The following is a 19,825-nucleotide window of genomic DNA, read 5'->3' on the forward strand; positions in this document are numbered from 1 at the left end:
CAAGACTCGCAAGTTCCTTTGAGCATTTTTCTGTTGTTTTTTGAGATCTCGTTTCTCAAATGAATGGTTTCGGTTTCTCTTTTGCATTTGACGCAGTACATTTTAAACACAAAAAAAAATTTTTTTAAACAAAAAAAATGGAAGTGACCGATTTGTCATGGAATATTGGAAAAAGCAAAAGAGACAACAACCCGCTTTTGCCGAAAAGCATTCGAGGAATCATCGTTGGAAAATCCGGTTGCGGAAAAACAACGCTGCTTCTCAATTTGCTGCTCAAGCCTGGATGGCTGGATTATAACCACTTGCAGGTCTTTGGGAAATCTCTTTTCCAGCCCGAGTACAAAATACTCAAAGCTCGTTCGAAAAAAATTTGCCAAAAAAGATCATTTCGATTTGTTCAAGGTGCAAAACGAAATGGAAAAATTGAATTTAAACCCTGAGTGCGTCATTAACGACCTTTCAAAAAAATTTTCCGAAACCGAAGACATGAATTGCCAATTTTTCGAAACGGCTGACGATGTTCTTGAACCTGAAGACCTCGATTCAACAAAAAACAATTTGATGATCTTTGACGACCTTCAATTAACCAAGCAAAACAAGTGCGAAAAATATTACATCCGCCGAAGACACTCCAACGTCGACTGCTTCTACCTCGCTCAAAATTACTTCATGCTCCCACGACAAACCATCCGAGAAAACACCAATTTCATTTGTCTGTTTCCTCAAGATTCAAAAAATATGGACCACATTTTTCGAGACCACGTTTCGAGCGACATGGGAAAAGAAGAATTCAAAAAATTTTGCAAGCGTTGTTGGTCTCAACACCACGGATTTGCCGTCATCGATTTAACCTCAAAAAAATACGAGGGAAAATATCGAAGCGGATTCGACGATTTTTATTTTCCGAAAGAATCCTTTTAAAAAAATTTTTCACCCATTAAAAAAAAATGTCTGGCATCATCATCGACGTGGATGGAAATTCCAACGTAATCATAACAGAATTTTTAGACAAAATCGTCTTTGAAAAAGAAAAAACCTACGAGATGGCTTTTCTAGGCCTGGAGACGTACAACAGCTTTCCAAACATCACCAGCAAAAACAATTCTTTCAGGTACAGCATGACCAACGGTGTCAATTGGGAAAACGTCGTCATTCCAGAAGGAAGCTACGTCATCATCGACATCAACAATTATTTGCAAAAAACCGTCTCAAACACAATCAAAAATTACGCGTCACAAAGCGCAAGTTACGTCGCTGCGAATAAGATCAGCTACTCACCTGAAAACATCAAAATCGGATCCAACTCAAACACTTTAAAATCAACCGTCAAACTCGGAGTAAATTATTTGATGGACCTGAACGTCGAAAACAGCATCGCCTCTCTTTTGGGATTCACAAAAAGACAATTGGACTCCAATTCAGAATACGAGTCCGACGACATTGTCAGGATTTCAAGCGTCAACACGATCAGAATCGTCAACAACGTAATTGGATCAGCCTACATCAACGGCTCACAACTCAATTGCATTTACTCCTTTTACCCATCGGTCGGTCCTGGATTCAAAATCATCGAAAGACCCACCCATTTGGTCTACCTCCCTGTCAAGGTACCTGAAATTTCCACGATGATCACACGCGTTGTCGATCAAAACGGAAATTTAATCGACTTTCGCGGAGAGGACATCACGATCCGATATCACATTCGAGAAGTGAAATAAATATTTTTTTCCGGCATTTTAAAAAATGAGCAACTACATTTGTGTCAAATTAAATGTGTCCCAGGGACAGATCGAAAAAATAAAAAAAATCCATGATGGAAGGAAAACCCGTTAGCATCCGGATTTCAAGAGAGGATTTCCACGGAAACGACGTTTTGCTTGTGACACACACACAACACCAACAAATTTTGGACGCTCTCCATCGAGGAGTTGGAGTCACCATTAAAATGAGCAAGACTCAAGTGGAACACAACGCAAATGTCAAAGGAGGATTCATCGGAGCTCTTTTACCTTTATTGGGAATGCTTGCTGCTCGAGCCGCTCCCGTTGTTGCCACTGGTTTATTAGGCGGAGCTGCCTCTTCGCTTGGGTCCATTGTGATCGATAAAATTTCAGGAAGGGGTGTCGTTTACGTCAAAAAAAATGGACACGGAATGAAAATGGGCACTCACAGAGGAAACGGATTATTTTTAACACCCTGGATCAAAGGAGGCTCCGTCAGAGACGGTCTTTACATCAAAAGCGGAAAACGTTACGAATCCATCGGATCCGGATTGCTTCTCGGACCGAACTCCCCATTCTAAAGCATCCCTTTTTTAAATTTAATTTTGTGAAAAAATTTTTTTTTTCTTGGCCAAATAAAATGAGAATCTTGCGAAACGACGACGGAAAAATCAGAAGCATTAAATTCATTGAATACTTAAGGGACAAAGGTTTAGGTCACCGCGAAATTGAACTGTACAAGTCCATTCTTGAAGAAAAACAAGAACAAGAGCATGAACAAAGAAAAAAAGAAATTTTTCGCGCAAGATTTAAACACCTTTACACCCATTAAACTTTTTTCATGACGTGATCGTCATGAAAAAAACGTTTTACAGACACCCCAAAATCATCAAAACATTTTCACACCCCTCAATTATCAAAAAAATACAAAACGGAGATCAAAACATTTTCACACCCCTCAATTATCAAAAAAACTCGAAACGGGAACCAAAAATGGTTTTGTCCCAGAACTCTCCTTTTCTAGTAGTATTGTGGAAAACAGCCACTATAAAATAAGTAACAGACCGACCATAATCCGTATTACGGGCTGCTTTTTGCTAGTCTATATTAGCCTTGTCCAAAGATAAGAGTTGAACTTACTAAGTTTTCAGATGGTTATTTGATTACTATTATTTATATTATTGTATATTAAACAGTTTAAAACTTAGAATATTCTTTTGACACATTAAGATTAATGGGTGACACTTCAGTCAAAACAAGTAATAAACAAAGTGTTGTTGACTTCCAAGGAACTGATGATTATTTCTACAATGTTACTGAGCCTAACAATTTACCAGCAAGTTGCTTGGATCATGAAGGTATGATAAATGTATTATTAGAAACATTTATTTTAGATTTTGCCTGAAAAATGTTTCAGGTTTTTCAATGGTATTAAATGTATCTATTCAGAGTGTATGAACTTTTTTTTTTTTTATTTGGACTAAAAGTATATGCTGTTGAACTATTCTATGCATAATTATTAATATTAAAAACAAACAAAAATAAAAACAGTATTTTTAGTCATTTTTTGTTTGAAAGAGAAACTTCAAATTTCTATATGCTTAAGTTAATTTCACTGTATGTATGTATGTATGTATGTATGTATGTATGTATGTATGTATGTATGTATGTATGTATGTATGTATGTATGTATGTATGTATGTATGTATGTATGTATGTATGTATATATGTATGTATGTATGTATGTATGTATGTATGCATGTATTTGTTATTACTATTGTTGTAGTTATTATCATTGTTTTTATTATCATTTTTAATTATTATTATCATTACTATTATTACTATTATTATTATTACTATTATTATTATTATTACTATTATTATTATTATTATTTTTATTATTATTATTATTATTATTATTATTATTATCATTATTATTATTATTATTATTATTATTATTATTATTATTATTATTATTATTATTATTATTATTATTATTATTATTATTATTATCATTATTATTATTATTATTATTATTATTATTATTATTATTATTATTATTATTATTATTATTATTATTATTATTATTATTATTGTTATTATTATCATTATTATTATTATTATTATTATTATTATTATTATTATTATTATTATTATTATTATTATTATTATTATTATTATTATTATTATTATTATTATTATTATTATTATTATTATTATTATTATTATTATTATTATTATTATTATTATTATTATTATTATTATTATTATTATTATTATTATTATTAGAGTTAATGAATAAAAATTAAAAATATTTAAATGCAAAAATTTATCATTGGATTGTTTCAGGCAACTTAGAGTGCTTCTGAAAAATTATCCTCTTATAGAACAGGTAACTTTGAAGTCAAATGTTTAGATAAATATTTGAAATTAATTACAAAATTGAAGGCGTCTTGATTTCAAAGTTAGAAAAGAGCAGTTTTCAGAATGCATTTTCAAAATAAAATTAGTTTCTTAATCAGGAGGTTTTGAATTTTTTTATTGTGGTGTAATATATTTTAATGTCTAATTGTTTAATTGTGATGTAACTTTCTTTTCCTTAGAAAACTTCCATTTAAATATTTTTCTTGCCTCAAATCTAGATGCAGATGAAAGAGTTAAAAAGATTCTGGTTGAGCAAGTATCGTCTGACTGGAGGAGATTTGCTCACACAATCTGTTTGAATGCCTTTTTCAGCGTTATAGAAGAAGCTCAGAACAAAGTTAACAATCAATTGAAACTGAAAATTTTTCTTCGAAGGATTATTGAAATCAATCCACTGAACTTTTATGAAGTGGTTGCAAACTGTCTATATACTCTTAAAAGATTTGATATTTTGTTGTGTGTGGCATTGGATGGTAAGTGATAAAGTTTTCTCTCAGTATTGGTTGAGAATGCAACTTTTTATCTGTATGATGATTTGTTGCTACAAAATCATTTTACAATGTTTCTATATTTCCAGGATACATTCCCAAACTAAATCCAGGCTTTTCTTTGCTTCATGAAAACAACTTTGGCAGTTTTTTCTAGGAAAGGTTTTCATAAATGTTTAGTAACAGAAAAAAGTTATCTTTGGTATGTATGTTTGTTTGGTACTGTGGTGTGCCTCAACATACTGAAGCATTAAGACTTAAAATAAATTTTTTACATTTCTATTGTATGTAAAAAACAAAAGAGTTGTTGTAACAACATTTAACTTCAACAATTTTTTTTCAACTTCAACAACATTTTGTCAAATGTTTTGAAAGACACAGCACACATTTTGCTGATATTGCTATCTGTATTTTATGCACTGCACACTGCAATATGTACAATTGACAGGTTTTATTTGAAAATTGGAGTTTTTATATTAAAAATGGAAGTCATTCTTTTTAAAAGTTTAAACTGGCTCCCAAAAAATATTTTAAATGCATCCACAATCTTATGGAAAGTGACTAATTATCTTTATACATGTGACTCAGTAATCAAATATAAAATTTAATGTGGAGAATACTTAAACCTACTGGTGCAATTGATTTTGACTTTTTTATTTTGACTCATGATTCTGATTGTTATTACGGTACTCTATTTCACTGATTTCTATAAATAGAATTTCCTGAAATATTGTTGTATATCTTAAGCAATTGTATTTTCGTTTTGCATATACGCAGATATAGTTGGTATGTTTAATCTATTTCAGGCATGTATTACATATTTGATTTTTTTTTTTCTTGTATGTAGAAAAGTTTTCAAAAGTAAAGAACTTCTTGATTGAAAATTTATCAACTGATTGGAAAATATTTGCGCAGGAGACTCATTTAATCAACATTGAAACTATTGTTGAACATATTGACCAAGATAATGAGGATGATAAATCTAAAATGGGAGCTTTTCTTGAAAAGCTCTTTGAATATAAGCCATACAATACAAAGAAATGATTGGAAATGCTCTTAGTTCATTAGGAAAGTACGATATTTTATTTGGTGTGGCATTAGATGGTAAGATTATATTTTCATTTTTTTATATCAAAGTTCTTTTTTAAATGTTGTGAGTGATTATTAGGGTTTGTTTTATTAAGTTTATGTTTGAAAACTGTTAATATAAAACATTTCACTTTAGCACCCTTAAGCATTTACCTAACTGGCATCTTTTCTTCAAAACTATGTAACCTATTTAAATTTGACAACGAGGCACAGCATAATCTTTATAATTATCTCCTGGAAAGGATAAAATGGCTGTACTTCAGAACCCTGAAGCATTTACCAGCTTTCATCTTCTTTCTCTCAAAACTGATCCTTTGTTGCTTCTTTCTCTCTTCATTCTGCTCCGTATCAACATTCTTCCTCTGAAATTTTCTTTGTTGCTGGAGGTATCTTCAAGTCTTTCAAAACTGTCTGTTGTTTCTAAACCCAAGTTGAATTAATATTCTTTTTTATAGTTGGTAATAGCACGCTTCCTTTTCTATTTCATTAAAATAATATTTTACTTTCTTAGTTGATCCTATTTATGAAAATATTCCTGATATCTGACTTTTCATACTTTTCTGTAGTAAGTTTTTTTGAAATCAGTCATTTACACTGTTTTGTTTTTGTGAATCTAGACATAACGTTCACAAGTTGTTTGATATATAAAAAACTTGAAAAGAAAGATATTGATTGTTTTTTTAAAAGCTGCTGCTAAATAAAAGCATGCAGCTTGATTTATAAAAACATATTCCTAATGCATATAAATTACTATGTTACTAAGCATACATATTAACATTTATAATTAATCAAATTTCCTTTTTTATTATTTTATGAATGGTTTGATTATTAAGAAATGATTCTTTTCTTAGAAAATGATGAAACAGTTAAGCGCATCTTAATTGAGAATGTATCTGCTGACTGGAAGAGATTGGCTCGCTACACATGTCTGGATGACATTGATAGTATTATAAAACAAATTGACTGCGGTTACAACAATGATAAATCAAAAATGGCTGCATTCCTAAACAAGCTCTATGAAGTTGTTCCTTCAACTTATAAAAAGTTGATTGTAAATTCTCTCAAAGTTGCTAGCAGATTTGATGTTTTGTTCAAAATAGCTTTGCTTGGTAAGAATCAATTATTCTGGTCTCTTTTCAGTAATATTGTAGATTTTTAAAACTCTTTCATAATGGTGAACTTTCAATAAAATGCAGATTTTTAGTTTTCAGTGATAAATTTTGAAACAAAAGTGAATAACTTGTCAGCAGCCAATGAAATAACCTGGTTTTCACAAAAACACTTTTATCATAATTAGTGTATCAATAACTTTTGTCATTAGCCTTAGATAAAAGTATTCCAAAACACCATCATCATGACCAGATGAAATTTTTAAATTTAAAAAATTAAATCTTATTTAACTTTTATATTTTTAACCATGATTGATCTAATAAGTATCTTTTATTGACCTCATTGATCTAATAATTATTGAAATTACCTATTATTAATTATTTTAAATAGTAATTTTTTTTTCAAAGTTTAATTCAGGCAGTAGGCCATCAAATCATACAAATTTTGGCTGTTTGGTTTGATATTTAGCATGATTTGATTGAGGACTATTTTTTAAATGTTAGTTTTTGAAATACAACAAACTCGATCAGTGGCACTAATGTAGTGTGAAAAATGTGTAAAAAGTAAATACAAATTTTTCAAAGAATGTCTAAATAGTTGCTTTTTTGACAACATTTTCAAAATTTGTTTGAGGACTTTGAGGACAAAGCATTCAGATTTTCTTTTTGTCTTGAAAACTTTAACTTATTAAAAAACTTGTTAAAAAAGCAAGTTTTTAATTCTTTTTCAATCCGTAGCTGTTAAACTAATTTTAAATCCTAATTTTGATTATTTTTTTTTTAAATACTTTTAGAAAGTTCTGAAACTGTAATAAAGTTATTGGTTGAGCGTGCATCTTCTGACTGGAAGAGTTTTGCTATTTATGCCTGTTTACACGAGATTAATTGTATTATAGAGAATATTGACCAAGAGTGTAATAGCGATCAAATGAAAATGAAAGCATTGCTTGAAAAACTTTTTGATATTAATCCTTTGCATTTTAAAGAGCTGATAAAAAGTACTCTGGTTATAATGAAAAGATTTAATGTTTTATCAGCATATGAAGAAGGTTGTCATGGAAAAGGAGAAGAAGAAAAAAAAGAAGGAAAAGAAGAAACAAATGAAGAACCTGTTCTTGTAAATGGTATCTTTTTAAAAATCAATTTCACCATTTTATTTCTAACTGTCATTTTTTATAACTTTTATGCTGTTTTTACTTTTTCATTTAAAAGAATGAGAATGTTCAAAACCATTAAAAGTTTTATGTTAAATAGTTATCATACTTGTAGAAATAATAATAAAAAATTATAATACAAAAAGCTGACTTAATCCTAACAAAGCATCAAAAATCTCCTCAGGTGAATTTCACTTTCTATAGAGAAAATGAAAATATTTCTCTTTTTTAAAATTGAAGTTCAATTTGAATCAGCAAAAAATATTACTAGTCAATGTTTTAATAAAACTAATTCACAATATACTTGTTGTTTTATAAATTAAAATGAAAATTTGCCAGCAGCCAAACAAGAAGAAAAAAAAAAGCTCTAATAAACACATTAATACATTTATGTAAATAGTAGTTAAAAAATTGTACAATAAAGTAAATAAGATATTTATGTATACAATAAAAATGTATTGATTTTTAAAATATTTTTTACTTTTATTAACTTTTGTTGTTCAAGTACTTTCTTGACATATTTATGTCAAAAAAGTACTTGAGCAATAAAAGTTAATTGACACAAAAATTTCAGAGTTTTTGCTGATGATACCTGTACACAATAAACTTCAGGTTTAAAAATTTTTCTCTCTCTAAAGAATAAGAACAATTCTTAAAAAACTGGTTCTCCCAATTATAATGAACTAATCTTTAATTAACTTTTCTTTTAAAGAGGCTGCTAATGACGCATTCTTCATTTTTATCTCGTCCTAACGTCGGCGTAGGTCACCCTATACCATTGTTTAATATTGTTTAATAGGCTACATCCTTCAAAAACAGAATTTAAAGTTTTTTTTTTAAGATCCTTGATAATACTAACTGTTTGTTTGTATTTTTTTTATCTCATAAAATTTCAGAATGCATTTTGTTAGAGTATTAGAACTCTTAGGTATGCTAAAGTCTTTACTTGTAACAAATCCATTTATTACTTGTGATTTCACCATGGAATTCATTGAAAAACCATCCTTTGCTACACATTTCAATAAAATTTCTTTCAAAGTTTAGTTTTCAGAAATATGTTTTACAATTGTCAACGTAAGTACTTGTAAACTTTTTCAGAAGTTGATGGTCTGTTTTGTTCACAATTTATCTCACACAAATTTTCAGTAGTAACATATAGGTTATAAAGAATATTTGTAAATTGTGTGAATTTTTCAATGATTAAGAAGTGGCATTTTAGATGATCCCTTATATTCTAGTTGTTTACTGTAGTGTTTACAGAAAGCAATTTCTCTAGTTTTTTCATTTCTCTTAAAATGGTTTCAAACTCCAGATCGTTTTGACATTGCTACAACTTTTTAAGTGTAAGAAATTTAAAAATTAGTAATAAATGTAATATGTAAATATGTAAAGATAAATGGTAATCATTAGCTAAGTGTAATAAGTGACTTATTAAACTACTTTGCTTGTAACAAATTTTAAAATAAACTGCCTTAAAATCCAATTACAAGTAAACCGTTATAACATTTATTATAGTTTACAATAATAATAAGCAAATATGATAACAAACAATATACCAAACTAAAAAGAACTAAAAGAAATATGTTAAAAACTTAAAAAAACTTTTATGGCTTGTATTTTACTTTACATGGAAACCTTTCATTTACAAAACTTTCTTAGCTGATCAACATATTTAAAATTAGATCAAAGAAATCTTTAAAAAAAATTTATAAGATGTTTACTGACATCTCTTACATTTTTTATAAAGTTTTGTATTGAAGTGGTTTTGATTAAAAATATTTAATGTATACTTAAAATGCCATAGTAATATCTAATAATTAAGAAAAGCTTTGAAAGATTGTAAACTTAAATAAAAATATGAAACTTTTTGTTGACTTTATGTGTATTGATTTGCTCCATTTGTGTGAATAAGAGTTTTTTTGTTTATTTAAAAATATCTGGATTATGGAATAGTCAAAATTATCAGGACAATCAGATATTCAGATATCTGGATTGCAAACCCTAACTGCAAGGATGATCTTTAAAACCATACCCACAGCAGTGTTTTTTATAATATTATGGTTCACAATTGATTTTACTTATCAATTATAGTGAAGCAATTTTAAAAGAAGTCTTTTCTCACTATAAAAATTTTATTACTCTTTCATGAATTCAGATTTTTATATGCCTAGCCATGCTTATGCTCCCACAACCTCCTATGAACTAAATGTAAACATTCAACACACTTTTATTTGTAAAGATGGATTTGAATGCCCCACTGCATCAATTTTTATTATGTGGCCAGAATCTTTTTCTCATTTTAATATAATACTTATAACAATAAATAAATATACATACATAAATAATGTTCTTTTAATATATTGTTTTGTTTCCTCTCTCTTATACTACCATCTCATCGTTAGTAAAAATCATCAGTCTTTTTAAAAATAAGTTAGAGCATGAAATCTCATACACCATAATCTTTTGCACACCACTTTATTATTAATTCTGGTATCAAAATTATTTTTGTAATTTTTGAGTATATGTATTGTTCAACTATATATAGTGTGCATGTTATTTATAGATATACCATCAGTAGATCAAGTTGATTCTGAAAGTGGTAAAACAGATGTTTCTTTACCAATTGATGACAATTTGTCAGAATCTGCACCAATATCATCTTTTAATACAGGACCACCAAAATACACTACCCTTTATGATTACTCAGCTGCTGATGACAATGAGACTATATTAAACCAAGAGCAAACAGAATCTTCTGGTATTTGAATGAATCTTTTTCAAACTTTCTCAGCAACAACTAAAAAATGGATTTTTTCAAACATAATTCTATAGAGTTAAGCCAATAGAATTTTTGCACCAGAGAATGAATTGTTGATTTTTCTATAAAATGACTTTTTAGGTTTTGCAGAAAACAAAGAGGAAGAAGAGTCATCAGAGGTTGATTTTCAATTATATCAAGAGCAAACAAAATTCCTAGGTATTTATTTGAAATTTTTTAATGCTTTTTTAAGGAAGAATCAACTAAAAAATAGATTATTTCAAACATAATTCTATGGAATTATTGAAAAAGAAATTTTTGAAACAAGTCATGGATACTGGCTCCAGTTAGCATATTTTTTCCCGTATTGACTGTTGAGTAGCTATTCCAGCAATATTGTAAAATGCCATTGTGGATATGCTTTTCACAATGATGTTTTACAATATAACTGTTCATGGTTGATTAGTTATTGATGGTGAAGCAATTTCATGAAAATCTCACGAATTTTGATTTTCAAATTTCAAGCCATGTTTAAGCTCCCACAGCATTCTTTTATCATCTTAATTTATATATATCATTGTATTATGTAGTTATTAAAAATCATAAGACTTTTTTAAAAAGGTGTTAGAGCATGAAATGTCACTGGCCATAATCTTTTCCACATCACTCCATTATTAGTTACAGCATCACAATAGTTAATGTATTCCTTGAGTATTCATAATGTTAAACTGTAAAGGACTGTTACTTTTAGATAAACTATTGGTAGCTCAAGTTGATTTAAAAAGTGGTAAAACAGCTGTTTTTATACCAACTGATAATAATTCATCACAACCTGCAGTATCATCATCTTCTAATACAGGACCACCAAGACTTGCTGCGCTTCATGATTATTCAACTGCTGATGATGATGAGGTAATTTTGCTAAAACTCATAATTATGTTTTTTATAACATTCTTTATAGTACATATGCTTTAAAATATATATTATGCTTTATACATATTATTAGGCACCGCCGATTCGGTTCGTAAAATCCGCAAAAAGCCAATCCGACTTATTTTGCGGATTAAAATAGTCAGTTCGTAAAAATTTTTCGGATTAATAATCCGAAAACTAATTTACGAACCACTAGCGAATTTTTTTTTTGCGGATTCACTTCGCTGTTCGGATTATCAATCCGAAAAATTTTTACAAATCAATTTAACTTTAATTCGTTTAGCGAATTATACGAATCGCGTTCCGTTCGCGTCACCATTAAATGGTGTGGTCCAAAAAAATTACGTTTTTATTATGTGCGCGTCCTATAAATAGTGGATTTCTTTTTTATTTTCAATCAGTTCTATTTGGAAATCTTAACATACAACAATTCGTTCAACAGATCAAGTCTACTATTCTTCACCTACATTTATTACGGTAAGCCATTATTATATTAATTTGATTTAAAAGTTAAGAATATTTCAAACTGAATTTTTGCGGTTTTTTTTTTTTTTTTTTTGTGGATCGAATTCCTTTGCGAATTATTTCGCTTTGCGGATTGCTTCAATTAGTGGATTGGTCCGATAAAATTTATATTGTAATATTTCTTCTACTTAAATATTAACAGAAATAAAAATAGAAATAGAGATAAAAACTAGTTTGAAAAATTGTTACGCTCATTTCAATAATTAAGGCAAATAATTAGTTCTTTTATTGAAAACTTTATGCATGCCTCTAAAATATCATTTATTGTTAAGACGAATATTAAGGAAAATTTTCAAATAACTTAATAAATAATTAGTTCTTTTTCGGAAACTGTTTGTATGCATCAAAAACTATCACGTTTTATTAAGGCAAATATTAAGGAAATATTGAGCCAAATATTTCAATAAAAAGTCAGTAAATCGAAAATGTGATTTGATCCGTGTTTTCGAATTTTTAATCCGAAAAGTAATCCTTATTAACAATCTGATCCGTTTTTGTGGATTTTAAATTCAATAAATAATCCGAAATATTCGTCCGATCCGATATGGCAAACTCAATCCGATTCGTTTCTTTTTTTTTTTTTCATTTCACTTTTTTTTTCTTTTCAGATGCCTAAGCTGTCTAATATTTGGGAATTCTTCAACAATGTGGAGGAAAACAAGGCAAAATGCAAGGCCTGTGGCAAAATATACTTAATCAATAAAAGCACCACAAGTCCTTTAAGGAACCATTTGAAAAGAGTCCACTTGAATTTATATAAACAATTAGAAAGGAAAGACAAGCAAAAATCAACAATACGAGACATTTTTGATGAGCTTGCCTCTGAAGACTCAGATTTTGAACAAACACAAGAAAGAGGAAAAAAGAGGAGATGTCCACAGACACAAAAAGATACACCAGTATCGCCACAGCCTGGACCAAGTGGAACTTGTGGCACTTCCAACACACAGACACTGCAAGGCAGAAAACAGGCTACCAAACCTGAATGGGAAGTTACTGACATCAATCAAATAAGAACTGTTGTTGACATTACTAAATGGGTGATTGAGGACACTCAACCATTTTCTATTGTAGAAACTGACGCATTCACCCGGATGATGAGAACTGCAACCAACGGTCAATTCAGAGCCATTACAGCAAAGAATATATCTACAAAATACATTCCTCTCCTTTTTAAATTCATCAAGGAACAAGTAAAAAACATTTTCAATTCAGACAAGTCAAATCTTGATGGAGTGGCCTTTACATCCGACGTGTGGACCACTGATCACACCAATTTGTCTTTCATGAGCCTTACACTCCACTATATAGATTCAAAGTTCCAATTAAAGCGCTTCTTGGTAGAAATGTCCTACTTCCCCGAACAACATACTGCCGACAATATTGCCAAGAAGCTCAATGAATCTATCAACAAACTTGAACTTGATTTTGAGTCAAAACCTGGATAACAGTCGACGGTGCAGCTAATGTCTAAGCAGGTGTTAGGAAATCAATTGGGGTTCAAAGTGCAATTTGGTGTGTCGACCACCGTCTAAATCTAGTTGTCAGTGGTGCTGTCGATGATAAAAGATGTCCAAAATGGTCAATTCTCAACCACAAAATAACAAAATTAGTAGGTCACTTCAACCAGTCGTCTCAAAAAGCTATGACTTTAGTTAATGCTGCCAAAGCCTTAAAAAACTCCAGAACGAAGTTAGTACAGAGATGCCCCACAAGATGGAACTCTGACCTCCATCAAATGGAGTCTGTGGTGGATCTTCTTCCGGCGATGCATTCTTTAAAGAATCCGAACCCTACTGTTTCTGGAGGTTGTAAGTTGACAGATCTTTTACCAACAGATGATGAAGTGGAATCTATTCAATCTGTCATCCGGCTTCTGAGAGGCTTTTCAGAATTCTCTGAGAAATGCAGCAGTGAAAAGAATGTTAGCATCTGTTCCGTTATTAATTGCCTATACAACATCAGAGGAAGATTAGCAAGGGAGACGATCAAGCCAAAAACCGAGGTGTTATCAGAGCTTGCTCACTACTTCAATGAAGATTTAAACAAAAGATTCGAAGGGGAGTTGATGAATATTGAATTCTCTATAGCTCATTTTTTAGATCCTAACAGCAAGGGCATGTGCTTTGTGGATGAGGGGGAAAAATTTGAAGTAGTCAAAACTGCAGTAAAAAAAGCTATGGAAGAACTGTCAAAAAAAGAAATTTTGGCTAGCCAAAGCACTCCTTCCCCTTCAATGTTGGATGATGAAGATGATGACGACTTTGATTTCACTGAACAACTGAGGAAGAAAGTGTTTGGTGCAGGTTACATTAATCCTGGAGGTGAAACAAGCACCAAGAAAGCCATTTCTACTGAAATTGAGGGGTATTTGAATTCAAAACCAGTTCCAGCAAATACAAATGTACTGGAATTCTGGAAACAAAACCAGTATATTTACCCAATAATGTCAAGGCTGGCCAGAAAAAACCTCTGTATACCTGCTGCATCATCAACATCTGAAAGAGTTTTCTCAACAGCAGGGAATATATACAGCTCTAGAAGAACCAATCTTTCAATCTCAAAGGTTGAGATGTTGGTATATATGAAAGAAAACACTAAGCAACTCAGTAAAATTCAAGACATTGTGTGGCCAGGAAATGAATTTGGAAAATGATTAACTTTCAGTGTGATTTTGACTTTTTTTTATTTCTTAACAAGGAAATCATTTCGTTTCATTGTATATTTGAATATTATAAATAAATAAAAATGAATTTTAATTCGAAAGCTTTTTTTATTCTGAATCCGTATAAATCCGTAAAAATAATATCGGTTCGGATTCCAATTCGAAAAAAATTTTTCGAATTGCAATCCGATCCGAAAGTATCGAATCGGATTGCAATCCGAAAAAATAATCCGAAAAAATTTTAACGAATTATTTTCCGATAAATTATTTTCGGATCAAATCAATCCGTAAGTAGTTTGAACCGTTTAGCATAGATAATTCGGTGCACAATCCGCAAACCGATAAACAGTAACGAATCGGCGGTCTCTACATATTATTACTTTTTTAAGCATAAGGGCTAATAAGAGGAGTTTGACCATTTACCATAGTGGTAGAACAGTTTACAAGCAGGCAGTAGCAAACTTAAAATACTCATTTTTAATTTCAGTTGAGTAACTAGATAAAAATTAGCTGTCTACAAGTCATTAATGTTCCCCTCCTCCTCCCTCAACTTCTAACTTTTTTATATAAAGCTAAAAATTTTATATGCAATTATAAATTTTAAATTTCCTATTTTCAAAAAAAATTTTTGCTTCATGTTCTGATATCTTGTTAAGTTGAAAAATAAAATTGTATTCATTTTGAGAAATTCTTATTTTACTTTTTACTCTACTTTAATCATAGTTGAATTTACTTTTTATAGTATTATAATAATAATTTTTATTTCAAAACAAAAACTTTTAACAACTGGTTTTGGAAATGTTGAGAGATTATTTGTGAAGTTGATTTTTTTCAGGAAAAAAACAATGTGTCCAAAGATCATGCAAAAATGAGTGATATTTTTGACAATTCAGAACTTCTGTTACAGTTAGCAATTATGGTTGGGAATGACTGGCAGAAATTGGGACAATTTTTATCAGTCAGTAATAGTGAACTTGATGTCATAGATGCTGACTATTATGATACAGAAGAAAAGGCACACAGAATGTTTTGTGCATGGAAAAATCAGCAAAAGTTTCCTACATTAAATGTTTTAGCAAAAGCAATATACAGCATAAATAGAAAAGATTTGATTAGTGTGATGGAAAAGAACTCAAGTACAAACTTTTTTTTTTTAATGAATTTAAAGTAAAAATTGAAGAAGTGCAGAAATTCTAAATATTCTAGTACAGAAATTTAAAGTGAAGTTTGTAGTAATGCATTTTCTTTTTTTCTTTTTCTTTTTGAAAATCTGAAAATTCTCGTAACTTTGTAGATATAGTAAAAAGATTCTTAATAAGTTGTTCTTTTGTATTTTACTTTTTGATGTTGTTTTATGCAATTAATATTTTGAATGTTTAAGTGTTTTGTTCATTTTTGATAATATACTTATTAGATAAATCATTTGAGACAGAAAACTCCCTTAAGCCATCCATTAAAGAAAAAGAAAGTAAGTTGTTGTATGTGTAATAATTATTTGGCAACATTTTATTGTTTGAAGATTGCTTAAATATTTTTAACCATCAGATTACATCAACAAAATATTATTTTTATTGGTGAGATTTTAACTCATTCAAAATTTATTCCTCTTCAACCATTTCTATTAAATATTTTTTGATTGAATGACATGATTTCCATCCAAATCAGTTGTAATGGAACTCATGTTAGCTTTGAAATGTTTAAAAATTATAATTAGTGTAAAATATTATCATTATCATTATCATTATTATTATTATCATTATTATTGTTATTTTTATTATTATTATTGTTATTATTATTATTATTATTATTATTATTATTATCATTATTATTATTGTTATTATTATTATTATTATTATTATTATTATTATTATTATTATTATTATTATTATTATTATTATTAATATTATTATTATCATTATTATTATTAATATTATTATTATCATTATTATTATTATTTTTACTATTATTATTATTATTGTTATTATTATTATTATTATTATTATTATTATTATTATTATTATTATTATTATTATTATTATTATTATTATTATTATTATTATCATTATTATTATTATTATTATCATTATTATTATTATTATTATTATTATTATTATTATTATTATTATTATTATTATTATTATTATTATTATTATTATTATTATTATTATTATTATTATTATTATTATTATTATTATTATTATTATTATTATTAGTATTAGTATTACACAAAATATATTATTGAGTAAGTTAAAAATTATTTTTTTAAATATAAAGCTGTTATAAACAATAAATATTTAAGAAGAGAAAGTCAAAGTCTTCCAAAATAGAAAAGAAATCAAAAGTAAATAGTTTTCAAAATAAAGATAAACATTGAAACAGACTTAAAAGTAACATAACAAAAATGGACATTGAAATGAGATCATATTTGCAAAAAAGCAATCCACAAGTAATTTAATATAAACAGAAGCATGTGTTATTTACAAAATAAATGCAGTAATGTGTAACACAAACTTTTAAGAAATGAAAAACTTACAACTCCAAACAAAGTTACTTTTTAAAAGACACTTGTATTGGGAGTTTATTTGAAATTTTCTAATGAATTTTGACAAGATAACAAAATTATACAAACTTTCTACTAAGTTTTAACATGATAACAAAATCCTATTCATGTTTTTGTTCAGGTTATTTGATTTGCATTAATTTTTATTTAAATTTTAGAAACCTAAGATAAAGTTCTTTTTTTGTTCTTTTAGAAATGAGTAAAGCACTGAAAAAACATTATCTTAAAACTTATGGAAAAATGGATGAAATTGTGCATTTAGTAAAAACTCCAGCTAAAGTTCAACTCTTAGATAAGTTCATTGAATTGACTGTAGTTGATGCAGATGAAGTGGAAAAAGACACTGTTAGTATTGCTGACCGAGAGTTATTTCTTCAGAGGCAATTAAACTATCAGCCAATCGAGTTTAAGGAAGTGTTTTCAAAGGAACTATCTTTACTCTTGATATCTGGTATTGCTGGAATTGGAAAAACCTGTTTGCTCAGAAAGTGCTTACTGGACTGGGCTAAAGGTAATTTATGGAAAAATGTGGATCTTGTTTTATATCTTGAATGTAGAAAGTTAAATCAGTTTCAAAACATTGGCAACATAAATGAACTGTTAAAAGTTTTCTACGAAGATATTTTTCAAGAGTGCAATGTTTGTGAGCATTTTTCCGTTTTGTTTGTGATAGATGGGTTGGATGAGTTTGCTCACTTAGATGAATTAACAAAGCATAATCCTTATAACCCAAGCAAACTGCTCATTGTTTATGCATTAGCAGAAGCATTGAATATTCAAAAGTACAAATGTGTTGTAGCTGGAAGAGTCGGAGCTATATCACAATACAAAGATAAAGTAAGAAACTGTACAGACAAGTTAACCATTCAAATAATAGGTTTAAATGACAAGGGGGTTAATGAGTTTATTGAAAAAATTGGCAGCAAAAAGGAAAAAGTTAAAAGTGTTCTTAAAGAGTCTTACTATGCTAAATCCATGGCATCTGTTCCGTTTTATTTATCAGCAATGTGTGCAATTATTGCTGCAAGTGGTTCTTTTTCTTTCAGCACTATGACTGAGTTGTATTGCTCCATTTTTTTATACTTTTTTCAAAATCATATTTGTAAAACCGATGAAACAGTTCATTTTATGATGCAAAGTGAGAGTAACAAGCAACATGTTTTAAGAGTTTGTAAAGTTGCATGGGAGTTGTTCAATCAAGGTAAAATTCTTTTCTCCCAAGATGAAATGAAAGGTATTGTCTGTGACTTTGATGAAGTTGAAAACAAACTTTTGGGTTTCATCGAAAGAGTTGAATCACAACTGGGTTATCAATATCAGTTTGCTCACCTCACTTTAATGGAATTTTGTGCTTCAGTTCATGCACACATTTCTTTGAGTCCTAAAGAAATTATATGTAACGAAAAGTTGCGCAGTTGCTTGCCTCTGATCTGCGGACTTGCAAATGAAAACAAAAGATGTTATGTGAGATTACTTGCTAACTTGAAGAATTCAAATGAAGAAAGGAATTCATTACTAAATGCTGTTCTCGGTAAGTTTATGAAAAAGTGTTTAATTACATTACATATCATTTATATTTTTATATATGATATCTCTATTGTTCAAGTTAAAGAAGTTGCAAACTTAAAACTTTTAATATTTCACATAAAAAATTATCCTTTAAGTTATTCGAAGTAAAATTTTAAAGGAATTTTAAAGGTCAATATTTAAAAAAATATTCATCATAGATATTTATGTTAAAAAAAAAGTTGTAAATGAAAAATTTAAAAATCTGTTTATTTGGAAAAAGACTTATATAAGCGTTTAGGAGGTAAGTATCGTTTTATTTTTTTGTAGTTTTGTTGTAATTCATTGTTTTTGTCCATAACAAAAACACCAACTTTTTATAATAAAAAATGGAAAATAGAAGTGGATTCCTTATCACACGGGAATGAGTGATGATTACTTAACCCAAAAAATATAATTTACAAATTTTACTTTTTGAATTTTTGCTGAGCCACAGGATAACCGATTTAAGTTTATTTCCCTTCCTTTTTTTGGTTTTCATTTCTAATTAAATAAGAAGTTTTTTCAAATAACAAATTTCATACATCACGCTTTTTTGTATTTAGGTTTGTTACCAAAAAGTAATTATACGTTTAGAGGTAAGAAACATTTCTTGTTTTAATTTGTTTACGGAGGGTTTTTTCGTGATCCATGCTTTGAAAATGCGATTGCTTTATTTTTGAGAACATTTCTTCGGTTTGTTCCCGCGCCACAAATTTAAATTAATTGAAAAATTCGACTACTTTTCTTCTCTCATTTACAAAATACCATTGAGAAAATACCATTTCTAGCTAAAAATGATTTCTATTAAAACACGGGAAGAATATCTTTTGAAGAAAGTTTCAATAGCTGAA

The 19,825-nt window shown here is 28.8% G+C and overlaps 1 protein-coding gene across 3 annotated transcripts in view; it reads left to right on the forward strand.

The window, feature by feature from the left end:
* Positions 1 to 19,825, forward strand: part of LOC145180945 (NACHT, LRR and PYD domains-containing protein 9-like) — a 137,245-nt gene that overhangs the window by 27,891 nt on the left and 89,529 nt on the right. For 2 of the 3 annotated variants that reach the window (XM_090076245.1, XM_090076247.1), the window contains exons 1-12: positions 2,717 to 3,079; positions 4,364 to 4,618; positions 5,481 to 5,737; positions 6,574 to 6,831; positions 7,626 to 7,955; positions 10,549 to 10,743; positions 10,885 to 10,962; positions 11,495 to 11,655; positions 15,702 to 16,002; positions 16,281 to 16,334; positions 17,620 to 18,957; positions 19,538 to 19,570. In XM_090076245.1, coding sequence (XP_089932371.1) covers positions 5,674 to 5,737; positions 6,574 to 6,831; positions 7,626 to 7,955; positions 10,549 to 10,743; positions 10,885 to 10,962; positions 11,495 to 11,655; positions 15,702 to 16,002; positions 16,281 to 16,334; positions 17,620 to 18,957; positions 19,538 to 19,570 — 2,812 coding nt within the window. In that variant the 5' untranslated portion in view covers positions 2,717 to 3,079; positions 4,364 to 4,618; positions 5,481 to 5,673. Of the gene's footprint in view, positions 1 to 2,716; positions 3,080 to 4,363; positions 4,619 to 5,480; positions 5,738 to 6,573; positions 6,832 to 7,625; positions 7,956 to 10,548; positions 10,744 to 10,884; positions 10,963 to 11,494; positions 11,656 to 15,701; positions 16,003 to 16,280; positions 16,335 to 17,619; positions 18,958 to 19,537; positions 19,571 to 19,825 lie in introns of those variants that run through there. The other variant, XM_090076246.1, reaches the window with a different exon arrangement.

This window comes from Hydra viridissima, unplaced genomic scaffold (genome assembly GCF_058129835.1).
Source record: "Hydra viridissima isolate aposymbiotic clone 2 unplaced genomic scaffold, HvirCarnegie_v1 scaffold_1, whole genome shotgun sequence".
Taxonomy (NCBI): Eukaryota; Metazoa; Cnidaria; class Hydrozoa; order Anthoathecata; family Hydridae; genus Hydra; species Hydra viridissima.